Source organism: Hyperoodon ampullatus (genome assembly GCF_949752795.1).
Source record: "Hyperoodon ampullatus genome assembly, chromosome: 15".
NCBI lineage: Eukaryota > Metazoa > Chordata > Mammalia > Artiodactyla > Ziphiidae > Hyperoodon > Hyperoodon ampullatus.
In genome coordinates this window covers 87666922-87693366 of record NC_136928.1, presented here as the reverse complement: position 1 = coordinate 87693366, position 26445 = coordinate 87666922, and the positions used below count along the sequence as shown (strand labels likewise).

Here is a 26445-nt window from a genome sequence, read left to right as displayed (position 1 = left end):
CCCGGGGCTCCTCCCACTGAGTTAAAACAGGAGACCCAGCGGCTGGGCTGTGGTCCCGGTCCTTGTCGGCTCCGCCGACACTCACTCCTGGTGATTCATTCTGCTAGTTGGGCGGCTTTAATCGCCATGTGTATGTTGACGACCTCCACATCCAGGTTTCCATCCCCCGTCTCTCCCGAACTCTGCGGGTGCTCACACGACCGACCGTCTCCTGACCGCCGAGGACATTCAACCCTCGACAGCCTGGCCCCCGACTCCCCCGCAGGCTCCTCCTGTTCTCGGAAACTGCAGGTGCTGGGGGCACCTTTGGGTGGCGCTCATGCTCTCACACTCACGCCACATCGCGATCCTCGGGCAGAGCCCCCAGATTCTGACCACTCCTGCAGCCGGCTTTGCTCCTGAGCTCGCCTGTGGGATCATCTCCAACCCAGACGGTCGCCAAGGCCTCCCAATGGGCCTTCCTGACCTTCTCTTGGCAGGAACTGGAGCGATGAGTGGAAGATGTCAGGTGGTGTCTCTGCTGTGCCGAAACCCAGCCCCCTCAGAGTGGAGATCAGAGTCCTGCCAGGTCCTGCAGGCCTGATGGGATCTGACCCCTGACGCTCTGCTTCATGTTCTGGAACATTCCCCTGGCGGTCCCTCCTCGGACCCCCGGGTGTCCCTGCCAGCATGCGGGGGCCGTGCTCCTGCTGTCTCCCCACACATGGGGGTTTACACGCAGACCCCAGGAAGAGCACACGCCCCTAGCCTGTGGTCCTTGTTCTCAGCTACGGGAGCTGTCGGGTCTGTAAAGTGAGCCGTATACGCGCAGAGCTCATCACCTCACTTCACAGGGTACCGTCCGGTCCCGTCTGTGATCCACCCGAGATCCTAACTGGGCGGAGACGCCCTTGTCAGCCCACGGGGCCGAGGCCCCGGGGGACCGTGCACGCGCCAGCCGCCCGCGTTCCCGGGGCTTGGGTCTGTGTTTGCTCGTCGTTCCAGGCCAAGAGGGAAGCTACAGAAACATCCCCTCCCGCCCCAGGAACATTATGCAGCTATTAAAGATTCCATAACCTACACAGTACACAAAGAAGCAGGCTTCAAGATCCTTGAGGGATGTGATTAATAATATAATTAATAATAAATAATTAATATTTATCAGAGAGATGAGATTATACATAATTTTTCTTCCCCCACTTTCTCAGTTTTTGGAGCTTATGGTAGCTTTGTTTCCAAAAATGTCATTTAAAAATGCCCTGGTCTTGTTAAAATCACACTCTCCCCCTCTTTGCCAAGAGCCCCCTTACATGTGCCAGCGATGGGCGATTGCACATCACAGTGCAATTCATCTCAGCAGAAGGCAGCATGTAGTAAAGCACCACCACTACCTGACCACAGGAGGACAAGAGCAGAGGGGATGCGAAGCCGCCATTCACGTGCCCGTGGCGGGGGCATGAAGCAGGGAGGTGCGTGGCCCTGTCCCGCGGAGACCAAGATGGAGCTGCCCTCTGTGGCCCTGGGGCTGAAAGCGCGCTAAAAGAAGCCACCAATTTGAGCCCCAGACTGTGCACCGTACTTTGTGGTGGCATCCTCAGGATCCAGCCGCTAATGGTAATTGGGATGGGGAGGGCCTGAAGGTCACTTCCGTGGAGCGGCTTTCCCCACAGGTAGGCTAATTAAGGGCAGAAGCCAGCTTGAAAGAGAAGTATTCCAGCTACTCGAGGCGAGCAGGCTTCTAACAACTTGGATGCCCCAAGTATTAAGAATGCGTATGCTAATTATAAGCCAGGCTTACTTAGTCCTTGGGGGGCCTAAGGAGCTCTCTTTGGTGACACCTGCTTTACTAGATTTGAATCTCTGTACAAGTTTGGAAGTAATAAAGTCAAACATATTTTTAAAATAACATAACAGAGGCTCTCCCCTACCTTGTATCGAATACTGCCCAAATGGTCCGAAACAATGAGGTTTTGGTGTAACATGCAAATATTCTATTCTGAAAACACACTGTGAAGCTTATATAATATTTAGTTTTAATCTGTCTATAAATGGCATTAAATTAAAAAGAGGACAGCATGTAAATATAAAAGGGCTAACCTCTCTGTCAATGGCTTAATAATATAACAAAAATGTTGAGGATACAGACGCTAAAAAAATCATAAACTTTTCAGTTGTAGGACTAAAATATTCCTGAATGTGTATTAAAATGTATTAAAACTATATATGATGAACAGTATCCATGAAGTCTAAGATTCTGTGTGGCACTGTCCACTAAGAATGTCCGCTTGACAGTGTGGCTATTTAAATCTGAATTCATAAAACGAAGTGCAATTAGAAATGCGTTCCTCAGCCCCGGTGGCCTCACGCACTCAGGAGCCACGTGTGGCTGAGGCTGCCCTCCTGGACATCCCCATCACCCCACAAAGTTCTGCTGGACAGTCGTGTAAGTGTAGAAACTCATTTTGTAAAGCCAGATCACATTTTCATTTTGATTATTAAGAAAGTATTTGCACTTAATTTTTTTTCCTTAAAAAGGTCAGGTAAGAGTGGGAATTCTCATCTCTCTCTACTATCACAATATTCTCTAATTCTCTTTGAAAGTAGCAGGATTATTGTGGACAGAGAACAGGATTAAGCACCCGGACCACCTGCAGACAGCTAAGCAGAATCCACAGGTGTCTGGAACACGTCTCTCTTTGTAAAAATGCAAAAAAGAGAGAATAGAATAGAAGGGATGTGATTTTCCTTGAATTGTGGCTCCTGGAAGATCAGGGACCATGTTTAGGGACAAGTACAAGGTACGTTACGTACACAGACGGGTCAAATGTGCAGACAGGTGGGATGGTTCCCTACAAGCATCTCGGCTCCCCAGAGCTCCCGGCCCATCAGACGCCCCCCTCACACGCTCAGAGCCGGTCTTTCCAATCAAGAAAGAAACCCAAAGAGGATGGTTCTCTCTCCTGAAATTGCTACCAAAAAATGCCCTCCAAGATCCTTGCTGGTAATTTCCCAAAGGGAACGTCTACTTTATTTCCAGTTTCACTCATCTTGCTCCAGGGAACTATAAATTAGTGAAGTGTTTACGGGAATAAAACCTCAAATTTACAATTAAAGGCCGACGTAACCTGCTCCTGGCCGGTCAGACCTTCATTTCCTTCACAGAAGCAGCTTCTCCTGTAGCTCAGGGCTGGGGTGGTGACCAGCCGCTGAGCTTGAAGGAAGGCCATTTGTCAGAACTGCCCCAGAGGAGCCCAGAATGAAATGAAAATGGGACCAGATTCCCAATAATTAGGAAAGGCCAAATTTAACTAGTTGTAACGTATGGAGAGGGCTCAGCCAATTCAACATGTTTTGTGAAGGGCCATGTGTCTGGCTTTGAATCCTGGCCTGACAACACAGGCAACAAAATACATGTATTCACATAAGTGTGTGTTGACACATTGACATACAGCATATTTAAATACATATGTCCATACATTTAAAATACCTTTAAAATGGCAGTATTTAAAATTGTAAGGAAAATATTTTTTTCCTTCTGTTCACATGCACCAAATATGCTGTATGTTTTATATTCTTAATTGTATAAAGAAAAGTAATTTTGCAGTTAGAAATTAAATGTATTCAAAGAGTCATTTTCAAATAGTTTGTATTAGGTGGATTATTTTAGCTTGGATTAGATGACAAATTGTGTTCTACTTATTTAGAAATAGTATCATTCAGTACTGTCTGGTATCTGTATTAAAATTTCACCATTTCAAAACGGAGGAATGGAATGCTAAGAAATATTTCGTAAGGAAGGCCTTTTTCATGGCCTTGTTCTGGATTTAAAACCTTCCCCAAGTTTGTCACAATAAAAAAACATGAAAATCTCAAGGCCAGCTTTGAGTTAGCTATTCAGCGCCATCCCCAGGAGGGCTTCCTCTCAGGTCAGACACAGTGGCCACTGCCAGCTGGTCTTTAAATGGCCAGTGTATGGACTGTTCAGGTGACAGGAGAGATTGGTTTAGCCCAGAAGACAGCAAGTGAGGCAGGTTGAAGGTGAAGTGAAACACGGATGCCAGCTGAATCCACACCTGAGTTAACAAAAAAGGACGCTGCCTCTCCAGGGCCGGGGAGCAGGGGTTGCCGCAGTGAAACCCCTCGGCCAGGAGCCCTAAGGAGGATGGTTCGGATCTACAGAGCTTTCACACAAGACTTTAATTAGTTTGTGACCTGGCTGATAGTGGATCGGGGATCTGGTCCACATTCATCATGTTTCATTTAGTTTCAATGAAAATGGATGATGAGGCACCAATGAACAACTTAAAAATTCAGTTTCTACGAGCCGACGAAGCCCAGATTTTAGGGCAGCCTTTCGGCCCACCCAGCAAATCCCTCATTTTGAGGAGAGAAGGGGTCCCTAAGAGCACAGGGGGCCAAGCCAAGGCACCTTCCCGTGGGGCGGTGCTCGGTATGACAGACCGCCTGCAATGAGCCTTGCTTCGGCCTGGACGGCTGGCTCCCCTCTGCTTCCACCCCCATCCTGGCTGAGTGGGGCTCGGGGCTCCGGTCCCCTGCCCGGACCATGCTCCCCGCAGCCAGCTCTGCCCGGCCCCTCGCTTGCCCCTCCGCGGCCCCGACCGCACGGCCTCCTCCCGTCCTCGGTGCGTCCGTCTGCTGCCCGCGCCTGGACCAGCTGAGCTCAGGCCCCGGCCCACGACCTCTGCTCCCCAGCTGCCCCCCAACCCCGATGGTCGCCTCCCAGGATGCCCTCCACGGGACTGGCCATAGTGCCTTGAGAGCAGAAATGGTGTCTTATCTCTGGGTGCGGATTACAAGTTTTTAAAACGAAAGAATGAAACAGCTCTGTTTATGGTTTTCCCGGAGATGCCCTCTCCCGGTTTTTGCTTCTGACTCGAAGCTCAGGGACTTTGCAGAACATCCCTCTTTACTGAGGGAATGTGAGCACAGAAGGGCGGAAATGATTCCTGGGGCAGCAGTACGCCGCCCACACACTGATGGCGACAGCCAGACGTGAGAACACCTGTGCTGGCCCGCAGATGAACACGTGCACACCTGGATACACACACGTGCACACACGCACACATGCACACACATACGCACAGGCACTGCAGAAACATGGCAGGGAGAGCCCAGCACACAGGCACCCCTTTCTGCAATCACCGCCCACCCCCGGGGTTCCAACGGATGTAACTGCTGCAGTGTCTTTCTTCTCTTTATTTTTCTTTCTAAATTAAAGGACTTGCTATAAAGTCCTCCAAGGCCAGAGGCTCAGAAGATTCTGGAGTGAATTAAAGTTCTCCTTATTTCAGGGAGGTCACAGAAGTCATTAAGTAAACGTTAAACTAACGCTTACATTTTCCTCCTTTGAATTCTGTTTAGTGTTGGCACAAAACCCAGCAGTTTAACAGGAGCTGTGGGACTTGTGTGTGTTGCCATGGTGACGATGACACTAACCGACCGTCTACAGTGAGGACTCTCCCATTTCACAGATGAGGACTTGACGCCCCTCTGACGGGAGAGGCCGGTCTCTGTGTTTTGTTTTGCACAAAGTTTATTGATACAAAGCTGTGTCTTGATTAGTCAACTTCCCTCCTACACCTGTGCCTTTCTTTGACGACTGAAGTCTGTTTTTTCACTCTGCAAACCTCCTCATAACCTACACCCAAACCTGGAAGATGGTGGAGAATAAACAAACCAAAGACAAACACACCTAGACTGCATTCAAATACTGCCAGAGAACTCTACAGATGCTTTTGTAAAGCACAGATCCCTTTATAAAATGAATTAAATATCAATGCTTTTCTTTTTTTTTTTGCTTTGTTTTGTTTTTCGTTGATTTGCATGTGAATATGGTTAAAGGTGATTAAAACATAACCCCAGACTCAACCCCCTGGAACTCTCCCTTAATAATCTGGGTCTAGAGACTTCCCTGGCAGCGCAGTGGTTAAGACTCCATGTTCCCAATGCAGGGGGTCTGGGTTTGATCCCTGGTCAGGGAACTAGATCCCACATGCCACAACTAAGAGTTCACATGCCACAACTAAGGAGCCCGCAAGCCGCAGCGAAGGAGCCCTGGAGTCGCAACTAAGGAGCACGCCTGCGGCAACTAAGACCCGGCACAACCAAATAAATAAATATTAAAAGAAGGGATTTAAATAATGTGAGTCTAATGTCGGCTATTAGAAAGAGAAGAAGCAGGAAGGGAGATTCCTGGCGGATCCAGTTACAACAGCAAACAACCCAATGACACTTGGCAGCTGGGCCAGCATCCAGGGAGTTGGGCCCTATGACGCTACGTGGCTAAGTCCGCCTGTTCCAGAAACAGAGAGAAGAACCCAGGCTTTCCCCCCAAACCCTTCCTTAATAAGAAACTCAGCGAACGCAGGCCTGAGCCTTGCGGCATTGCTTTATTCACTATATGTTTGTGCATTCATTCGTGGGAATGTGAGTGTGTGAGTGTGAGAGCTTGTGCATGTGTGAGTGTGCATGAGTGTGAGTGTGTGAGTGTGCACACGTGTGAGTGTCAGCATGTGTGTGAGTGGATGTGATTGTGTGCGTGTATGTCAGTGTGTGACTGTGTGTGTTAGCACGTGTATTTGTATGTGTGAGTGCGTGCACGAGAGTGTGTGTGTTTGTGAGTGTGTGTGTGCGAATCTATGCGTGTGAGTGTTGTGTGAGACTGTAAGAGTGTGTGCGCGTGTGTGTCTGTGTGTGCATCTGAGAGTGTGTGTGTGTGAGTGGGTGACTGTATGTGATTGTGTGTGCGTGTGTCAGTGTGTGACTGTGTTAGTGTGTGTATTTGTATGTGTGAGTGCGTGTGCGAGAGTGTGTTTGTGTGAGTGCGTGTGTGCGAATCTATGCGTGTGGGTGTGAGTGTGAGAGTGTTGTGTGAGACTGATAGTGTGTGCATGTTCGTGAGTATGTGTGCGTGCGAGTGTATGTGTGTGAGTGTATGTGAGTGTGTGCGTGTGTGTCCGTGTGAGAGTGTGTCCGTGTGTGAGTGTGTGTGTGTTTGCATGAGCGTGTGTGTGAGCATGTGTGTGTGTCTCTGTGGGTGAGTGTGTGTATGTGTGTGTGTGTATAACTGGAGCCATCCTCAAACATCTTTATTGTGGAAGTTTTCCTATATTGTGCTCCCCCGAATTTCCTATATGGGACTTATTTTAAATTGACCTTACTTATGGTTAAATGAAAATCTATCTGCCGCAAGCTGTATTTCTTAGGGTATTTTTAGAAAAGTGCTGCAGCGCAGACTTTATCAACATTTTACAGATGTTGAAATAGAAATTGTGGGACGAGGTTCTTCCTGGGGATGACAAAACCCCTGTGAACAGTTTTCCACGACTGCTGGTCATGTCCCAACTGGAAGTTTAGCTTCACGGGACCCAATCCCCTGTTTAGTCCCCCGTGTGGTTTATGAGAAAACACTGCATGAGACCTAAAGCTAAAAGCTTCAGAGAAAGAAACTCAGAATTTGTATTTTTATGTAGTTAAGCATAAACCTTTAATTCTCCATCGAAAACCAACACCCCTAAAGGGATACTAATTTTGAAACGGTAGCATGAAGTGTGGAAAAGGTGCTTGGGCCAAGTGTGGTGACGGCCACTTACTGACTGAGCTGCCCAACTGCCCAGACTCAGTTTCCACATCTGAGAGGTAGGTCCAAGCCCCCCACCTTCTCGAGGGCCAGGCGCGCAGAGAAGGCTCCGAGTCTCGTCTAAATCTCAGGTGTGCGTTGCTCACCGGGTCCCAGCAGGTCGTGTCTATGGTGTGACATGTGCCCCAGATGCCCGAGGCTGGCGCCCTTCTCCCCCACAGACACTCACACGTATGCACCAGGTGTGCTCAGGTGGCTCTGCTGCTGCAGAATAAAATGATTTTCTAACTGAAAGGAGGGCATCCGAAAGGTACTCCTTGAAGTGAAAGATCATGTATCACATGCCTCCCCCAATGCGAGGGCCAGAACCTCAGCATAACTTCTGCCCTAAGGAGTTAACTGTACAGAGGGGTCCACACATCCTTCCACGCGGAGACACGTCCTCTGTGAAGGCCACAGCCCTCAGTCCACGGCAGTTGTAATTCACAAAGTCCCCTGGATTTACTACTGTGAACCAGGAAGGCAGAAGATGGTAGAAATGAGGATCAGTTCTCAGAACCTGGTATGCAGTGAAAGTGGGTGAACTTCCTGCACCCGAAAGAGTGGAAGCTGTGGGCGGAGTGCGGCTCTACTAGACCCTGGTAAATAACCCTCCCAACGCCAGCACGACACGCATAGCTGAAGAAATAAGCCCTCGGAAATTCCAGAAATAAGGAGCCCTTAGAGAAAAGTCATATCTTGGCCTAAGTTCAAAATTTTAATTCTTTTATTTAAATAAATGTAACCAGGTTTTAAACAAGGTTTTTTTTTTTGAGTATGTGGTTAAAATTCCTCTATGTCTAAGGTGAAAATACCTGGGAGACATACCTTGGAAAGACAGAACACACGAGAACTATTTAAATGTCAGAGAACACAAAGGAGGACCCCACCCACCCCACGAGGATTAAATCAAAGTTCAAAGGTGAAGAAGTAAAGAGAACCAGGGACGGACAATTCCTTCTCCTGCAAGGGCCCTCATTAACCAGGGATTCTGGTTCTATAAGACAAAGACAGGAATAACAAGGGAGAATCTAAATGTGGCCAACTGAGTATAAATGGAAGCCAATTTGGGGGCCTGTTTTTAGAGCTAATTGCCTCTGATTTAAGTCAGTTTTTAATCGGTTTAAACCGCTCATGGAGGTGGCTAAAACACCTACATCATGCCCGTGCCTGTGCTGATCTTGCATCTGGAAGTAGGAAAAATAATTTCTGGCTGGGAGGATGTGGTTTCTTAAAAAAAAAAAAAAAAGGCTGAGGATGATGTGATGTGATTTGCAAGTTCTTTCAGGTTGCTACTTTCAGGGGATCTTAGCCAATGAAACTTTTAGAGAAGAAACTTCCCTCATGTTAGGCAGAGTCCTCACCAAAAAAATCACATTCATTTGGACAATTTCATTCTTTTGTTTTTTTCCTGGCCTGGGGTCTCAATGAACCTCACAGTCAGGAGTCCTCTAAGGGGGGCGGCTGTTCCTGGGCATCTGTGTAGCATCATAAACATCAGCCTGAGAGGGTCTGCTAGTCTCGGGGCCCTGGGTCGCGGTCATCTCGGGTCCCCTCGCCTGCCTCTGGGGCTCCCTCCACCAGTGCTGTCACCTGCCTCTGACCCAGCCACCAACCTGTTTTCTACGCCAGACGGACCAGGGACAAGAAAGCAATAGTTGCAGAGACTGAATGATATTCACGAACACATTACATTTTAATACAGGTTCAGTTTACATATTGTACATAATTCGACAACACGATCGGCTTCTTTTTAAGACTATCCCACATGTGCTGTTCTGGATGAGAATGGAGCAAGGTCTTATCTCAGGAAGTTTAAGAGGATGGAGGACCCAAGACCCAGAGAGTATCTGGCAAAACTCGTCTGTCTGAGATCAAGAATGTCCTGTTAACGGCCAACTAACAAAATTCAACATCAGAAGTGACAAGAGGAATATTCCCAGGAGGTTCTATTTCTTAGCTGATGCAGAAGTGAGAAACATTTTTGAGGCAATTGCGACCCACTTCCTAAGGTGTCTCTATGAAGAAGTGGAGATCACTGCATCACACAAGGACTCTCTCAATCAGGCAAGAGGCTGTGCAGTGGAAATTGACCAAAGCTTTTAAAATACATATGTGAAGAATAAGCTATTGAAAAGGGCACATGCATGAATTATTCTAGAGAAAGCAGTTGCAAATCCTAAAGGGATTCATCTCTGCTCCTGTGCACAGGAAAGCCTTTGTGACCCGCATGAAAAAGCCATGGATGGAGGGCTGTCATCAATTAAAAGATTAAAAAAAAAACCAATGCATTAAAATATATGGTTCCCTCAGTTGAGAAAGACTTATCATCAAGTAAAAAATGGTCATTTAAATATCAGATTATTTATAGTAGACATGTAAGTGAAATCCCTAGTTTTGAAGATCAATTCTTAAAAACAAATCATTTCAGAAAATTTGTCAAGTTTGGATTTCCCAGAAAAAGGGTCAATTGAAGTGGGATTCACTTGCTGCAAAGACAAGTTACAGGTGACTGTGGCCTTTAGATCAGCGTAAATCAGGAGAAGCCACCGCCCTCTGGAAGATACTCACCTCCCACCCCGACCCCCAGGAGGAGGGAGGGAGGAGGGAACACACGGCCTGACACCGCCCAGGAGGATGTGAAGAGCGCTCGGACACCACTCTGAAGATGCAGATGGTACGGACCATCACACCATCTTCCAAGAACTCACGACAAGAAGAAAGTGCCAACACCGGAGGAGAAGCAGGTCTGCCTGGGACTTCAGATCAACACGACCTTCCAAGACCAAAGTCAGAGGGTGCAAAGCCATGAAAACCAGGACCATCAGAAGCCTACTCTGGTCTCTGGGGTCTGGAGACCACCAAGGAGAAGCCACACCAGATGCAAGTCGTCCACAGGCTGTTTCCCTGTTTACAGCGGGCCTGTTGGAACTGGAGATGGCAAAGCATTCCTCATCAAGAGAGTCAAAGGGAAGTTGCCACGTTCTGATGTTAGCCAAGTTCCAAGTGCAGTTAACCAGGTTTTGATCGTGAGGGGAATATGGTTTCAAGCCATGGAAAAAAGAGGTCTTAACACAGCGGCCTGGGTGGCTCTTGCTAATTCTGTCCATCTGAGGTTCTAAAAGCTATTTGTCCGTCAGGCACCGCGAGGACGGCTACAGACTTTACAGCTGTTAAGTAAGAGGACGACCTCCTGGTGTTTACACGCCATGAAGAGGACTCCCAGGGTCTCGTGCCGGAAGGGCTAGTTCAGTAGGTCACTGAACATGAGCAGGTGATCTATGGCGCTAGGGCCCTGGACAGGGATCCTGTAAAAAATGACACGGTGTGAAACAGAACCCGCACTCTGCGGAGGCCCTGGTCTGTCTCGAGGGAGTGGGAGCATGGGGTGGGGTCCTTGGGAAAGGAATCCAACGGGGTCTGAAAACAGAATCTTCTCTGCATTGGAAATAAAGCCATTTCCAAACAAAATGGAAGCTGAGCAATTTGACGTGATGATTTTTATAACAGGCCAGGTAATTAAAAACAATTATTTGGGGATCTTGGTTCTCATTATGTTCTGGAATGTTCAAGTCTTGCTCTTCTTTCCTTACAGACACCTGAATATCCATTCTAACTAGATGACCAGAGGTCTTAATCTGCCGTCTATGGCTTGGACTGACTTCTTCCAAAACCTGTCTAGTAACTGAACATGGATGTATATATGTGCATATGTATGTGTGTGTGTGTATATATATATATATATATATATATACGTATATATATGTGTGTGTATACACACACACACACACACACATAGAAGAAAACCCTTAGTCTGGTGGTGTAAATGTAGCTGACCAGATTCATGCTGAAAAGACAGAGAAAATTACAGGCTCAGAGGAGAGAGAGGGCTGTGTTGTCTGTGCATTGGTAAAAGTCTTAGTTAACTGTGAGTTATCACTGCCCTAAGGAGTCTCAATAGCTATAACCACGGTATACTGAAGGAATTAGCTACGGTCATGGTGGGTTTTTGTCATTCGTGCTATTTAAATATCCATTTTTAAAGTGATCATATTAACTACTGACTTTTAAGAAATCAATTTTTGACTTTTTACATTACAATCAATCACTGCCTAAAAGTTTGAGTAACTCTGTAAAACTTCCCTTCCACGTGCATGCATATCTAGAGAGAAAATACCTATGCTTTAGAAAATTCAAGATAGAAGAAGGATACGATATGAAAAAGCTGGAGGTAAATGAGAGGGAAAAGGCAGATGAAGTGACTAAAATCCTGAAGACCAGTCATGTGTGCTGAATTGAGGCGCTGATGCACACAGGTGGCTTTTTAAAGACATTTTTTCTTTTCAAACGACACGTCCTTTTTGTTACTACCAACTGAATAGATTTTAGAAAGAGAAGGATTTTCGTTAAATCTTACTTGAGTTCTTGTGAGCTGGTGGCCAGCATACTTCGAATGCTTTTGTCAGCCAGCGGGCAGCCCGACAGACTGTAAGACAGGGCGGGAGAGTCAGGTGAGTAGCCCCGAGGCCCAGCTTACGTTCCCGAACAAACACAACATAAAACTGAAATTAAAAAGTTGAATGCAGAAAAGCGATGGGGCAAGTGCTGTATATTGAATTTTGTTGGTATAATTAACTAATTCATGTTTACATAGAAATTTAAGGAAACATGTCTTTCCAGAAACTTTAAAAAATAAGATTCAAATATTTGTGTTCTTTGGTCTCAATGTTTGTAAGTCATTTTCCAAATTTAGGTAGTTTGTTTCAAAATAAAAGACATTATACAACACGTCAATTAGCATGCTTTTGAAGGTCAACATATAGCACTTAAAGGGGTGACACATAATTCAACGTTTGTACTTGGACAGCATTGTTGAGGTAAGCTGAAAACAATAAATTGAAAAGACAGAATCCACCATGAGAAAAATGAAGGCACACCTTCTATGTGAGGCGTAATTACCAGTCACATGACCACTCCCATCACACCTTGGTGTTGGACATCTGCCACCAAACAAAAACAAAAACAGCCAAAATAGTAAGTATGTTTCAAAAAAAAAAACTTGAAAAAAGTTTCATTGTTTCCAGTTTAGCTGCAATGTCTGCACAGGGATTTAAGCGCCCTGAAGAAAAGCTGCAAAATGCACAGGATCACATGGAAATGATGTCTCCATAGCACAGAGCATCGCTCAGAACAAGCGCGTCCACGGCTGGCCTCTCGCTCTACCCGACTGGCAGTTGGGGACATTTGTACGCTGCGCATGTCGCATGCTCAAACGGCAAGGCATATACAGACCCGGTTTAAAGATAAGCCAAAGAAAGGGAAGGTTTAGAAGAGTGATAATTTCACCTCACGTCATGCTTACGTTATCAAGTCCTTCTTGCTCTCCTTGCACTGGGGGTACTTGGGCTTGGGGCTCGGGATGGTCACCTCCCCCGGGTACCTTCTTTCTTCTAGAGCCTCCTGGAAGGGATCCAAGTCTTCCGGCTGCGGGCAGAACACAGCTTCAGGGCCACACCGATGACGGCTGGATACACAGACCAGAGGCTGCGTCCCCCCAGGGGATGGCTGCCCGGCATTGTCCACCTCTCCCCACCTTACCCTTAAAGTCACAACGCATCCTCACCCTGAGGATGCAAACCCAACTTCGTTCAAAGAGTATCTCTCTCTTTGGGGGACTTTAATTTCTCATCACTTGCTCTAAATTCCTAAACTTAGGGTAACCTGTCAGTGGGCAAATTCAAATTCCTTATTCAAATTCCTGAAGCTGTACCGACAGGAGGGACAGATAAGCGGGCTGGCAGGCAGAGAGGCTGCTCGGTGGACCTTGCTCACCTGGGTTTAAGACCTACGGCACTTTATCCAACATCACTGGGAGGAGCTTAAGCATTTTTACCCAAAGATATTTTAGACTCGGGGGCTTCTAACAACCTCTGGTAAGTATCCTACACTACAGAAGTATTGTATGTGCTTTAAGTCCCAAGGCAAGGGAAGTCCAGTTTAGACTGACGCTGTGATTTTACAATACTCTTAGGCAACCCTTTTTTTCTTTTCTTTTCTTTTCTTTTTTTTTAATAGAATGTACCTACTTTGGTTAATTGGGGCCCTTGCAGTAACCTAGAAGTTCCTACAGGTGGCGATGTTCAGCAAACGTGTTTCTGGAGTGCAAGGGTTTTCACTTGTGTGACATCTTATGATGGAAATAGTGCTGTCCTTTTATGGGGCTTAATTTTAATTAAAATAAATTCGAAGATTCAACTACCATGCCTTATTTGGTAGTAACGATTTAACACTGTAGGAGAAAAAAATACTTTGGAATTTAGCTTGCTGCTCAGATTCCATTCTCCTTTAAGATGCCTGGATACTTAAATCAGTTTGAAGAATAAGCATAATAAGCTTTTGATGTAATGGCCTTATAAACAGGTGCCTTCCCTGCCAATTCCTACAAATAGCTAATGTTTCCCTTTTCTCCACCTCCCTGTTTCTGTAAGATGCTACTGCTTGTATGGTGGTCTCCCTATTATGTTCAAAAAGAATTTTCATTTTTCAGAGGATAAAGAAGATGTCATAATTTTCAGAGTTGAACACTGGAGGAAAAGTCAGTCTAATAAAGAACATTTTTTTTCATTTATTTTCTTAGCCTAAAGGATAACTATTTTAATGATCTGAATTTGAAAATTGTAACTACTTCAAAAATATGTTCTTGACATAGGTGTTTTGGTAATATTATAGTCAACAAAGATTTAGGTGACGGTACTAAAATGATTTTGTTCTAGGCTGGGGTAGGTAGGCTCTTCTGCATATTTTAGGTTTCTTAGAGAACAGACCCTGTCCTTTGCTTCAATGAGCCAGCTAATTAACCGCACAGAATTAATCATTTTAAGTATTTAAGAGTCTCATTATAATTCCTTACCTGCAAGGAAAGCCCTGCATTCTATCAATTTATCACCCAGAAAAAATGAACTAGTAAGCTGTTTACACATTTTCCTACAGAAATCGTTTGCAACAAAACACACTTGTTAGAAAATAAAATTCATCATTTAAAGGAGGCAACGGTTTGTTTCACTCTGATCAGTGTTAGTGCTAAATCTCTCCTGGGTCAACCAAAAATGTCTTCTAACCCCTAGTCAGCTAAAGGTCATTTTTCAAGAGGAAAGACATTTTCTGTTACGGCGTGTGCCAAGGGCATTTTCCCTCGGTCGTGCCAACTTCACATGCTGAGTGGACGGGGTGGGGGTGGGGGGCAGTCGGTGAAAAGCACGTACAGTAATCTCTTTGGGCTCATCCTCATCTATCCTCCGGGGCTTCATTTTGGTGTAGTCCACGGGCAAGTCCCAGCAGTCTCCCTCGCTCAGCTGGAAACACCGGCTGTTCATCACCGCCTGCTGCTGGGGGGACATGGGCTCCAGGGGCGTCAGGATGGGGCAGCAGCCCTCTCGCGGCCGCTGCTTGTTCATGCTCAGGTCCAGGGTCCCGTTCTCATCCACCTCCATGTCAGGGTTCTGCGGAACAGAAGGACGCAGGGACCATGAGAATCCATCCCCCAGACCACAGCCCTGCCTTCCGCCAGGACACAGTTCAAACTGGAAACTGCTCACTGCAGCCTCACGTGTATAAGCGCCCAAGGCGAGCGCACGTGGCCCCCCATCTGCCTTGCTCCCCACGCGCAGCTGGGAAATTGGCTGGCAGAGGCAGGCACGCATCCGTCTCTCTGTTATCTACTAATCACCCATCAGTCTCTTGCTCTCTTGTCTCTTATCGACTATCTGTCATCTCTCTATCACTTACCTATCAGAGATCTATATGTTTTCTTCCTAATACATTTTTACTTTTAGAAATAAGCCCGGCCAGAAGAAAAACAAGTGCCTAATTTCAATTCTATTCCAGTTCAAAGACCTCTTAAGAGATCAGAAATGTATGTGTGTGTACAGATTATACATAAATACCTAAAATTGTATACATATTAAAATGCTCCTTTAGTTTCACGGATGCTAATACTCCAAGACTTGGAGTGGAGGAAAACACAAGAATTTAGAAGAATGGAGGAGAGGAACTAGAATTTACTTTCTTTTTTTTTTTTTTTCCATTTTTTGGACAAATATTTATTGAGTCCTATCAGGCACAGGCTCTGGGTATGAGTCCTATCAGGCACAGGCTCTGGGCATATAGTAGGAAACCAAACAAAACAAAAATCCCCACATAAAATTTACTTTCTAATACAAGACCTATGATGCAGAGACACTTTTCCATTTTAAGCAGGAAGATGTGCAAGCACAGTCCAACACACCACTGCTGCAGTGATCACGGGCTGACCTGCTCTATGGTTCAGCAAACCTGCAATTTAGTCAACCAGCTTTAGAAAAAACGAAGAGGTACAGGGTGTTTTTTTTTTTTTTTTTTTTTTTTTTTTTAATGAGGCTTTAAACAGATCAAGAATTCCTCAGAGCCTGCCTCTCAGGAGGAGGGAGAGAAGGAAGGGCAAATGGAGGACAGAGAAGAAAAAACAAAATACCTCCGACAATCCTCCATTTTTTTTTTCCCAGAGAGTTACACTCTCTTGAGCAATTTGATTTCAGAGCTGGCGTGAAACCTGCTGCCTACTCAGATGTCTAGCAGCTCTTTCCTCTGAATGTAATAGCGGAGGGGAGATGCTTGGAATGAAAACCCCATCCTTTGGGCTGTTACCGTGATAAATTATAGCATATTATTCTGCCTGAACTCTTCTTGTCAAAGTGCACTCCTGGTTTCCAGCTTTCATACTAACTTAGCCTTCATCGTGTTGGATTATAATTCTGCCTGTCTTAGTTTAAATTTAACAAAGTGAAAAAAACTGGAAGGGGTTACTGTCTTTTTTTCCCCCCTTAAACAGAATCTCCTCCATGCCACCCTCGCATTTTAGCAGCCCTGATCTCCACGGAAACTGCATGCCCCTGACACTCTTCCAAAATCTAGGAATAAAAATACTAATAGAGAAGAAAGCATTTGCAAAACATAAAATTACTGACCTCTCTCCACTCATACAAACTACACTTATTTCTAACAACTACGGTCAGTGCTGTGAGCTCAGGCGCACTCCCAGCAGCACTTGGCGATGGAGGGACCCTTTGTTCTGGAGAGGAGGTGCGGGCCGGCGTGCCCGCTCACCGGCCGGGAGCACGAGGCGCCCGCGCCGCCGCCTGCGTCCCCGGCCCCCTAGTGGTCTCGCCGGGCAGCCCTGCGCGCTGCGGCGGCCGCACAGCTTCCTCCCAATGCCAGGAGCCCATCGACGAGGAACCGCCCTAAGTATCGCTCACCGATTTGGCATCTATGCTGTTTTGAACTAATGGAAGCCGGGCGGTAATTGCCTGGCTGGGAACCCGTGGGGAAACGGGATTTCTGCACTGCCTTTGTTCCCCAGGCTGGGCGGGAGGGAGCAGTCCTGCGTTTCTCCTGACTGCGGCGCTGCCCACCCTCCTCTGCTTAAGGTCCAGGGCGCACGGGTCCTCGAGCTTCCTATTCTCTGTGCAGCTCTCGGAACCGCCAGGGGCCAGCGTGCTGTCCTTCTGTTTCCAGAAGTGACTCTGGGTCCTAAAGAGGAGGGTCCCAAATGGACACGTTCATCTAAAAGACCTGACGATTTCTCCTGGTCTGGAAAGTGTGCCCCCAGGACCCCGCGCTGTCAGGCCTCCTCTGAGCAGAGCCCAGCGGGCGCACGGTCTGCACCGGCCTCTGGAGGGGAGGCGCCTGCGGGACCGCCGGGCCGAGACCGCCGCGGGCGGGAGGTGGAGGTGGGGATGCGCCGAGGCCCCGCCCACGCCCGCGGCTCCGCCCCCGGCCCCCGTCAGGGGCGCCGCCGGGCCCGTACCCGCGCGGCGCACAGGTCCTGCGGCTTGGTGGACAGGTTCTGCGGCATCTCGCGGCAGCGCGTGGACAGGTTGAGGATGGCCGTGGCCGCCATGTGCGCCGCCTCCATGTCGTGCGTGTAGTCGAAGCTGCTCTTGCTGCACGTGCTGCTGGCGCTGCTGCCGCCGCCGCAGCTCAGGTTGCTGCTGCTGGGCGCGTAGGTGCTGGCGGCACTGCTGCTAGGGCTGGCGTCCTTGCAGTACCGCTTTGCTGGGGAGACAGGGGACAGGGATGACTCGGGGCCCCCGCCCGGGGCCACGGCAACAGAAGAGCCGCCCGCGCCGCCCGCCCTCCCTGGGCGCCCACGCCAGTGCGCAGGTACCCAGGGGGACGCGGAGCCCGCCGACCCGCTAATTCCCGAACGAAAAAAGTCTGGCTTTCCCCCCTTTTTTCCTCTTTTCACATGGTGTATGTTTGGACGGGCAGAGCTGGGGACCAGCGGGAAGAGCGCATATGGCTCTCAAGCGGGAGGCAGGGGGCCCACTGCGTAACCATTAAGGGCGCGCTCCGGTCAGGGAGCGGCCACCGAGATGTGGGGAGCGACTGGCCGCACCAGCCTGATCACCGCCGGAGGGAGGCTCCCCTTATGACCGCTCATCTGCTCGCCGGGGTGACGGGGACCCTGTAGACCCCTCATCCCGCTAGAGACCGGATGATCCGGCCGGCCACGAGGGGCCACAGTGGCCATTTGGGGCTCACTGTCCTGTGCAGGTGACCCAGCTGAACAGGTAGGGCCTCTGCGGGCCTGCAAGCACCTGCGCTTTGGGGAGTGGCATTCCAGTCAGGGTGCAGGCGAGACCACGATAGAAACCCCTTCCCTCTGTGATTCTAATAAAGAGCCACCCGGGGGGAGGCCCAGTGACGGGGAGAGAGCCGCACACACGTGTGGACTCACATAAGCCAAGGCAAATGCTCAGGCGTTCAGGGCTTCAGGGACGGGCAGATGCCCGTGTGCCGCCCGCAGCCCCACCCTTCGTGCGGGATCGACCGTCCTCCACACGCCCCAGCTTCGCTTCCCGGGTCCTTCTGAACAGCCAGCCTCCCCAACAGTCCAACAGGCCCTCAAGAGCAAGTATGGTTGCTAGAGCTGTTCACAACCTCTTTTGACACAAGGACGGGAAAATGATTGCTGGATGATTGATTAAGATGGGCCCTGGTCATTAAAGGCACAGGATGCCCTTTGCTTAGGGATCAGCGGCTCACCTGACCCTGCAGAGGGAGGAATTGCTCTGCGGGGAGAGCCTGCAGGGAGCCAGGAGGCCCTTCTGCAGCACCGGGACCCCTCCGGCAAGCCACCCTTTCGTGTGGCACAGGCGTCTCAGCACCTCCTTCCTGCCCACTCAGGTATGGTCTGGAAGTGACCACAACCTCACAGACATCACAGGTGGTCATCACAGCACCACCAAGAACTGCCCCAAAGCACCCTATTCCTATACAAGTGATAGAAGAGCTAAGCTTTCACTATTGATACCTTTTGACCTTGGACGGAAGACTGAGCTTTCCTGACATCAAGGATGTGGCTTGGCAATGCTCTGAGCGCGCGGCGGCCTCAGGGAAGCTGTCGCCGTGTCGATGCCCCTCGCACGGACCCGGAGGTCACTTCCACACCCTCAAACCCGCCCAACGCGAAGAGTAACTCATAAGGGAGTTACTTCCGTTCTGCTAATCAGAGTCATTTGAGCCCTGAGGACCAGTCCTCACATTGTCCGTGTGTCTGTCCTTCCCTCCTCTCTCCTCCATGAAAGCCTCACGTCAAAGCAGCAGCCAGAGCAGTGGGGAGACGGGGGTCTCACGTCTGAGCAGAGACCGGGGGTCTGGGGGCAGCATGCAGGGGGACCAGCCCACTGGGCTCTGTAAACCGACCAGGGCAGCAAGGCCACTCCACAGCTCACAAGACTCTCCAAATTGACTAAAGTTTGCGGCTTTACATCGTTTACAATTTTGTTAGAAAAATAGGAAGATAAAAACTGTGGGAGAAATGATCTAACACTTATGAGGGAATTTTTCCCCTAGTGAGGACTAGACCCCGGGTCGGTAAAAGAAATGTGGTCCACATAAATAAGGAAGAAGTTTTGTTTTGAAATGAAGGAATTTCAGTTCCTAAAGCAAAGTAAACAGGACACGTGTGTCTATGCAGCAAATTGCAGCAAAGTTCTGGAAAGTGCCTCTACTTTACCAAATATTTAAATGAAAAGATTCTACGTCTCCTGGATTACGCTGAGTTGATGGGACCTGTCCAGAATTTTAGCAGGTGGTGGGACTGTGGACAGTTTATTGATGGGCCTGTCAGCTCACGCGACCCAGGAGGAAAGTGAGGACAGCGTTCATTTCACAAGTGTCCTTTCACTAAGGGCCATCAATCATGTACTACTTTGTTCTAAAAGAAAATGAGTCTCTATACTTCAAATCTCTCGGGTAATGAAAGTCTTTGGTTTTAATAATTATCGCCTGTTGGTAAGACATTTACGAAACCGTTAGTGTCACTGATTTTTTATGACCAGTCACAGTTTCTGGGGCTCGTTGCGTGGACACCACGGGGCGCCGCAGAGCGGGGGGCACTGGAAGGCCACCGCTGCCCTTGCCACCCACTGCCCAGAACTGAGGAAGCCCCCCACCCTTTAACAAAGTCAAAACGCACTTTCTTTTTCTTTCCACGCACAGAGCTATTTTCAATCAAAACTTTTTCCAGTCAATCCGCGGACAAAATGTGTTGCTGTCCCTCCAGACACCAGCACATCACTGAACTCATGCGATGGAACTGCTTTCCTTTAGAATGACACCCTTGCATTTACAGCATCAGAGGTCCTCCCGACCTTACACCGTACTGAGAGATACCTCTTCAGGTACCCTGTCCTCTCGTGCAGGAAAAAGAAAAACGACATGGGATTTATAGTGATGAAATATGACAAATGAGAAAAACAAAACAACCACCTTCCACCTTATTAATCTACTCTGCCTGTAAGAGTCTTACTGAGTGGGTGCGTCTCACTTTCTTCTGAAATAACGTTTCCTGTAGGGGATAGATAACTGTGTCCTTCCAATCTGAATTTCTGCGAAAAGCAGACAAAACCAAATACGGCCCAGAGATGTGCCTCCTGAGGATTTGTGCTGCCGGATGGGGCCTGGCCCCGTCAGGTCTGGTTGGACTCAGGGGTCCACGCCGCGTAACTTGTAGCAGTGACTCCTAGTCTTTACGTGGGTCCACAGCTGTGCTTTCCCATAAGTAAAGTGAGATACAGATGCAGAGTCCTAAGTGGAATAAAAGCCACTTCCTCGCGAGAATGTCCTGTTCGGTTACCTCTGAAGGCAGTTTGCTCACGTGGTTTATCGCGTCTAATCAGAGTCCGGATTCTTTGTTGGTCTCGCATGCGCTTGCTGGCTGAGTGTTCTCTGCACTCTCCTGTCTGCCCTGCTGGCACCGGCCTGTGGGGTTCAGGGCTGACCCTCAGAAGCATGCGCCTGTGCCCCTCATTCTGCACAAGCAGCTCTAAGGAGGTTGGGAGGAGGCTGCTGAGTGCAGGCGGGCATCTGTCCGAGAGATCTGGCTGTGGGAGAAGCTTCTGGAAGCAGAGGTGAATGTGGGAGAGCATGGAGGCAGGAGAACAGGGGTGGGAGGGCAGGTATTCTCAGGAGAAGCTGGCCTGGTGGCAGGAGGTGGGGGAGGTCGGGAGGCCCAGCCCAGAGGATTGGTCCTGGGGCCCCGGAGGGCCAGCCCAGGCCGCCTGGTGATGAGGCCTGGACCAGGGGAGGGCAGACAATGGTGGGTGTGGTGGGCATATCAGAGACAAGGCTTTGGAGGAGCAGAGGGGGCTTCAAAGATGATCAAGAAGGACTGAGCTCAGGAGAATTTAGAAGCTGGGAATAACCAAGAGGGGGCTCATGAGAGGGGCCCATTCAGGGCTGGGAGCTTCTAGGTTTTAAACAAAGCCTGAGGGTGGTGATAAATTGCCCAGAGACACAGCGAAGATGGCTCAGACCCGCTCAGAAAATTTTTCTGTGAAGGGCCTGGCAGTGGTCGAGCCTTGTCAGCCACGGGGTCTCTGCTGGGACCGCACATCCGGCTGTTGTCCTGGGAAACAGCCACCGGCCATACGGGTGATGCAGCCCTGCGCCAGTAAAACTGCTCTGAACGCTGAGATTCTAATTCTCCTTCTTTTGTTTTCCATCTGTTTTAAAATGGAAGGGCCATTCTTAGCTCACCATAAAACATAGACATGGGGGGAGAGGCTGGGGAGATGCCGGCTTGGGGCTCCCGGCTTCCCTTGGGCGTCACCTCCTGCACACGGTGTCTGTGTCTTCCTCCCCGAGGCAGGCAACCCAAAGCTGTCTCCGCAGTGCCCCAGGGTCATCCTGTCCCTCCTCTCGTGCATCTAAAGCTCAGCCTCACCAGCCTGCTGGCAGCTCCCACTCACCTGTGGGTTTCCTGCCCTCTAGTAATTTCCACTCAAGCTTCATGACCAAGTTTAAAATTTGCCACTTTGGTAAAGCTCATGCTAACTCCTCCAGGCAGAATGGACGCCTTGCTTCACTGTGCCTGAGTACGTGTTTCACTGTCTTCTCTTTACCCACAATCTCTTCCTTGAAACTTGTTATAGAGAAAGAAAGAAGAGAGAGATGATGGATAGATGGATGATGGATAGATAGGTGGGCCCATGGATGGAGGGATGGAGGGATGGAGGGATGGATGGTGGATGGAGGGATGGATAGGTGGGCGGGTGGACGGATGGAGGGATAAATCTATAGACATGTGGATAGACAGACAGGTAGATGAGACAGACAGATAGCAACTATTGAGTGTCTGGGAGAATGCAGGTGGGTAAATCAATGTTTGCTGAGTGTTTCTGATCACAGCTGGTGGAAGCCGAGGTACGACGCGCAGAGCCTGAGGCAAGGGTCCTGCTTCTCTGTCCCCCTGAGCACGTCCAGACCCTGCTCCTCGCTCCCAGGCACTATGCTCCCCTGCCCCACAGGAGGCTCACTTCACTGTTTTTCTTTGGGAGCAATGGCCCACTTCACTGTGCACCCGAGGCAAACCTTGGAGACAGCCCTCTGGGGGTGACTGCAGACACTGGTCACTCTGTGGTGTCCACTGCCTGCCGCCCGGGCACAGGGATGGCTCTCCCCAGCTCACACCCTCCAAGAAACCTAAGCCTACCCATCTCATCCTTAATGGGCACCTCCCTTGTTGTTTTGACTGTGGATCTTGTGGAAGAGGAATGGAGTTGTCTGTTTTCTTCTCAGTAGGTTGTCGTAAAGGCTGACTTCCCCTTTTTCTTAGTTTCTCGAAGATCTAGCACTGAAGTTTCTGTTCTGTGTTCTTGTTTATTTGTGGGTCACCTGAAGAGCAGGGCTCTGCCCACTTCCAACAACAGGTGTTTTTTCTGGGGGTGAGAATAGATGCCAGTGATACTAACATGCGTGAGTTCCCCTCTTTAGCCTTGTCTGCTGAGCTTCGCGACAGCCGCACGTGGCCAGCAGGCGGGGAACGATCACTACCTCTGCTCTTGGGGAAACTACCACACAGGAAGATTAATGTATCTAATATCACATGGCTCCTCAATGGAAGACCTGAGAAAGCGCACTGTGACCAGACATGTGCCCTCCTGGTCACGACTTCACCCAGATCCAGCCAGAACAATGGGGTGAAGGAAATCAGGTCTCACAGGACAACAGCAACAAGACGTATGTAGCAATGACCACCTGGCAAAAGTGCCCATCAGATCACTACAAAATGTCAGTGAACTGGGAATCCTACAAGCACAATCCTTAATTATGTGGATTCAAATTCTTTTGGGCCCTCATTTGCAATCGAATGAAGTTATAACAAAGCCTGAAATTGGCAAATTGTTATTACAAAAACCCAAATTATTTTCTGTTATACCCTAAGCCACTCCCTTTTCCCACTTCCATCTTTGTTCCTATATATTTAGAATTGATACATGCAAGGGTAATCAATCTGAGATACATCAAATAAATATTACATTTCATTCACCATACAAATTAATTGTTTTAAGGCAAAGAATGACTAAAATAATGTAGAATTGTAAAAAGGTTTTGGAACTCCCAAAGCATTCAATTTAAATGTATTTTTTTGAGTGTTGTGATTTTAATTAAATATCTTTTCCAGAGAGCAGCTCCGAGATCTTTCAAACCCTCTCTCCTCACCTCTGCTGGTGAACACCAAGATAAGACTCCTGAATCACCCAACTCATACAACCCACATCCCCATTGGTAAAATCTGCCAACTAAGTCCATATATCCTAGAATTTAAAGTAGAAGCGTGGTTAGATAAATAAGTAAAATCACAGAAATGCAGTCTTCCCCTCTGTGCTTCAACTACTTACCAAGTTAGCTCTGTGAATGAGAACTAGTCTGTTTAGAGTTTACACCCCAGTAGTGGGTTCACATATGCATGAGTTAAAATAAACGATCTTGTCCTGTGAAACACGCAGTGTTTATCTGTTTCATGGGTTCTATTTTCGTAGTGGCAGCTACAAGTGAGGCCAGTGACAAAGTTACAAAGCTAGGACAGGGGGCTCCCCAAGGCCCACACCTGGGTCCGAGCCCACTGGAAGGAGGCGGGTGGGACCCACAGGAGTTGTGCACCCCTGGCTGCATGTTAGAATCACTGGCTGACTTTTTTAAAATGCTGCACACAGGGAATACCTCCAGGGAGTCTGATTTACTTGGTCTGGGGTGCAGCCCTGGGCATGAGAATTTAAAAAGTCTCCCCAGATGAATGCGACGTGCATCCCAGCTTGAGAACAGGGAGGGAACACAGAGCTTCTCACGAAATCCAAGGGCTCTGGGCAGCTACCCCTGGCTCTCCTGGTTTTGTCTGTGTTGGGGCATCTACTAAAGGAAGTTAGTAAAGATAAGGACACCGTCTCAGCAGCACAGCAGCATGAAGCAGACGAGCCCACAGCTGTCTGCCTCTGCGGTCCTGCCAGCAGCCGGTTGCTCTGCTCTGGGGATAATGGGGGAAGGGCGTCGCCCTCCCTCCCCCAGGGCCTGCTCTCCCGCACCTGGGGCCGAAGGAACCAGCCTAGGCTGCCAGCGTGCATCGAGTGACCCCCATGCTCCACCAGTTTGTAGGAAATGGATATACACAATAACAACATTATCAACGGCAAGCGTGACTCTCATGTATAAGAGGGTGCACCTCCTACCATCATATCCTTTGGGGGATATATCCCTGGTTTGCACCTTGGGAGCTATGGCCCGCTTGCCATAAGTATGGCTGTCGTAACTGTTGTATTCAAACGAGGTCTTGGAATATTTCTCCAGCTCTTTGGCCAAGTTGGAGCGAGGCGTGGTGGTGGGGACGCTGTTTCTGTAGCCGTAGTGAGGGATCTCGAGCTGCTTTACGAAGCACATGGGCCTGGAAGCAAAAAGAGACAGTGCACAGCTGGCTTTCTCATGGCTGCGCATGAGACATGGCTGGTCTTAAAATTAAAGCACCTTGTTGCTTAGCTGTGTTAAGGAACCAGACCTCTCACTAAAATCCCAATTCTATTTTCCTGAGAAGAAACCAAGTGTGCTGTAATGATATAACCTCAAATCAGCTATCTGCCTAGATGCCAACTTCGGAAATAAAAAGAACAGAAAATGAAATACTTAACCTTTTGCCCTTTTTTTTCTTTTTCTTTTCAGAGTCTGGGGAGGTACGATAAAGATATGAGATATGAACGTGGGAAAGAATCTCACATCCGTGCGTTTTCTTTTGCAGGGGTTGCAGAGAGTAAGCATTACACACAGTGAAGTGAGCTAATAAGAAACTCCCTTAACGAAATACGAGGAAATGAAAGAAATACTCTTAAGGACGTGGAGATGAAGCTAGATAAAAACATATCCTGCTGGACGATAAAATGGAACACGTAGTGATGTATTTTGACAAATATTAACATGCACTCTCAATATTGTTACCTGGTAGTCATTCATTTTTCTATACTTTGGAATAAAATATTAAAATGGAAGAACTCTCAATTACATATGCATTAATATCCTATCTTGTTTCTTCTGTGTGTCCATCTATCTATCTCATAGGCAGAATTTTTTAAACTTTTTTTTGAAATGATTTTAGATTTACAGAAAGTAGTGCAGATATTCCTTTAGAGTTTTTACCTAAAACTTCCCCTTACGTTAACAACTTTATCAAGTTACCAACACGTTTACTTTGATTTCATTAATTTAGCCTATTTACTTCTCAAATCAACCAAATGATGTAACGATCAGTTAAATGTCTATTACTTGAGTCATTTTGCCAGGCAATGGGCAGGGCGGGGTGGGGGGGTGCTCATAAATGAATGAAGCTGTAGGCTTTGCCTTCAAAGGTCACCTGGAATGTGATCTTGTTTTAGGAGCCCGAGCTTCTGAGAATCCTGGCGAATGGAGGACACTCCCAGCCGTGAGATTCCATTCAGTTTTAAGGGAGAAGGTGGCGTTTGTCAAGGTTAAGATCCAGAGTGGTGTAGGAAACACGCCAGGAAAGTCGAACAATGGGAAACATCTCTGGGGGAACAGCAGGAGACGGGCTGGGTGGGACCAGGTTGGGACCCTGTCCATTTGTCCAGCAGGCAAGGCCAAAGGACTTGGGTAGGGGAAGGCACGACCCCTGAGCCTTCAGGAGGCTGGGACCAGCTCCAATGGAGGGTAAGCTGGAGCAGAGACATCGGGAAGGGACACTTGGTGACAAAACGGAGCCGGGATGCTCCTGGTGATGGAGGCTGGGAGCTGGGAGGCTGCAGAGCGGGTGCGGCCTTGGGCAGGCCCGTAGCCCTCACCTAAGTCTCGGCGTCCCGTTAGACAATCTGCCTAAAGACTCAAAATCTTAAGTAATTGAACTGTTGGTTGAAATTATTTTTTTCCTCCTTCCTTCCGGTCTTCCTATCTTCCTGCCTTGAATGAGCGTCCCCTGCGTGGAGACATCCCGGGGAATGTGAACATGA

General features: G+C 48.4%; 1 protein-coding gene across 7 annotated transcripts in view; it reads right to left on the bottom strand.

Moving 5' to 3' along the window:
* MYT1L (myelin transcription factor 1 like) overlaps positions 1-26445 on the bottom strand; it is a gene marked incomplete at both ends in the record, with an annotated part of 135813 nt that overhangs the window by 54857 nt on the left and 54511 nt on the right. For all 7 annotated transcript variants that reach the window (XM_079720699.1, XM_079720700.1, XM_079720701.1 and 4 more), the window contains 5 exons: positions 12036-12104; positions 12981-13102; positions 14881-15117; positions 17460-17707; positions 24667-24878. In XM_079720699.1, the coding sequence (XP_079576825.1) occupies positions 12036-12104; positions 12981-13102; positions 14881-15117; positions 17460-17707; positions 24667-24878 (888 nt within the window). The remainder of the gene's footprint in view (positions 1-12035; positions 12105-12980; positions 13103-14880; positions 15118-17459; positions 17708-24666; positions 24879-26445) is intronic.